The 1869-nt window shown below is 39.5% G+C and overlaps 1 protein-coding gene across 1 annotated transcript; it reads left to right on the top strand.

The window, feature by feature from the left end:
* Window positions 1-1350, top strand: LOC145613892 (uncharacterized). Its single transcript, XM_081668931.1, has one exon. It carries the CDS (start codon window positions 1-3, stop codon window positions 1348-1350), a length of 1350 nt encoding a protein of 449 aa, XP_081525057.1.
* Window positions 1351-1869: the final 519 nt, after the last annotated feature.

The raw sequence follows: 1869 nt of genomic DNA, 5'->3' as shown, positions 1-1869 counted from the left end.
ATGAAACTAGATACACTCCTTTGGAAAGAGCTTGCATTGCCCTTATTTACGCAACCAAGAAGCTTCGACATTAATTGCAAGCACATACTACTTATCTCGAGGTTAGATCCAATCAAGTACATTTTTGAGAAGCCAATTTTGAGTGAAAGAATAGCAAGATGGCATGCGATATTGTCAGAATTTGACATTCAGTGTGTGAATCAAAAGTCTGTCAAGGGAAGGGCTATATCTGAAACTTTGGCTGATGGACCTATGTCGGGTGATGAATTTGATGATGATTTTCCAGATGAACATATTTTCTGTCTTAGTACGTCACAATGGAAGATGTATTTCGATGGAGCCTCTAACAGGAGGGGCAATGGTGCAGGAGTATTATTGATCGATCCTTATGGAGTACATATTCCTTTCGCTGTGAAGCTTAGCTTTCCAACGACAAATAACACGGCTGAATATGAAGCCTGCATCTATGGAATCAAAGCAGCGTTAGCAGCTGGTGCAAAGAATCTCACGGTGTACGGTGATTCTTTTCTCATAATTTCCCAGACTATTGGAGCTTGGAAAGTTCGGGACGAAAGGTTGCAAATGTACACGGAGCATCATCAACAATTTATCCCATTCTTTGAAGAAATAGAGTTCAAACATCTCCCTCGCGGACAAAACAGTTTCACTGATACTTTGGCAAATCTGGCAGTAAATTTGACTTGGGATGATGATGTGAAGGTAAAGTCAGTAACAATTGTAGAAAAAGAAATTCCAGTGGTTAATTTTGAACCAACAATTGCTTTATTGACCCAAGAAGATAATGTGGATGCTTGGTATACTGATGTTAAGAAGTATTTAATCGGTGGAGAATATCCTAAAGGAAGTCACAAGAAGGATCAGTTGGCTATTCGAAGACTAGCTTCCCATTTCACAACATTGAAAGGTTTGTTGTATCATAAAAGTTTTGATGGAAATTTGCAATTATGCATCGATGGGGATCAGACACAAAGGATCATGGAAGAGGTACATGGGGGAGAATGTGGGCCTCATATGAATGGACGAATGCTTGCTCGGAAGATTCTGCGAGCAGGATATTATTGGACAACTTTGGAAAGTGATTGCATCCATTTCGTACGAACATGCAAAAAATGTCAACTATTTGCAAACCTTAATCATATGCCGCCAGTTAGCCTAAATAATTTTACTTCACCATGGCCTTTTTCCAGCTGGGGCATATATATCATTGGGCAAATACATCCGAAAGCTTCGAACGGGCATCAATATATATTGGTTGCTGTCGATTACTTTTCGAAATGGGTGGAGGCATCATCATATTCGAAATGGGTGGAGGCATCATCATATTTGTAATCAATAACATTATCTGTCGGTATGGGATACCTTTTGAAATTATTTCCGACAATGGTTCACAATTTGAAGGCCATCTCAAAGAAACCCTTGAGAAGTACAAAATCAAACATCACCAATCATCACCATATCGTCCTCAAACCAATGGAGCTATTGAAGCAGCTAACAAAACCATCAAGACGATAATCGTTTAGATGACAGATAGGGCTCGAGAATGGCCTGATAAACTTCCCTATGCACTTTGGGGATACAGAATTTCCATTCGAACACCAACTGGGACTACTCCATATTCTTTGGTATATGGAATGGATCCGCTTCTTCCAATCGAAATGGATATTCAATCGCTTCGCGTAATGAATGAAAGCGAGATATCTGAAGAACAATGGTTTAAAGAACGATATGATGAACTTTCTTTGGCAAGTGAACGAAGGTTACAAGCCCTTCACAACATTCAAATTTATCAAAGACGTATTGCTCGGGCTTTTAGTAAAAAGGTCAGGGAAAGGAATATCCAAGAAGGAG

The sequence above is a fragment of the Chenopodium album genome, chromosome 25 (assembly GCF_948465745.1).
Source record: "Chenopodium album chromosome 25, dcCheAlbu1.1, whole genome shotgun sequence".
Lineage (NCBI taxonomy): Eukaryota > Viridiplantae > Streptophyta > Magnoliopsida > Caryophyllales > Amaranthaceae > Chenopodium > Chenopodium album.
The sequence above is the reverse complement of the archived record's forward strand: the minus strand, read 5'-3'. Positions and strand labels throughout refer to the sequence as shown.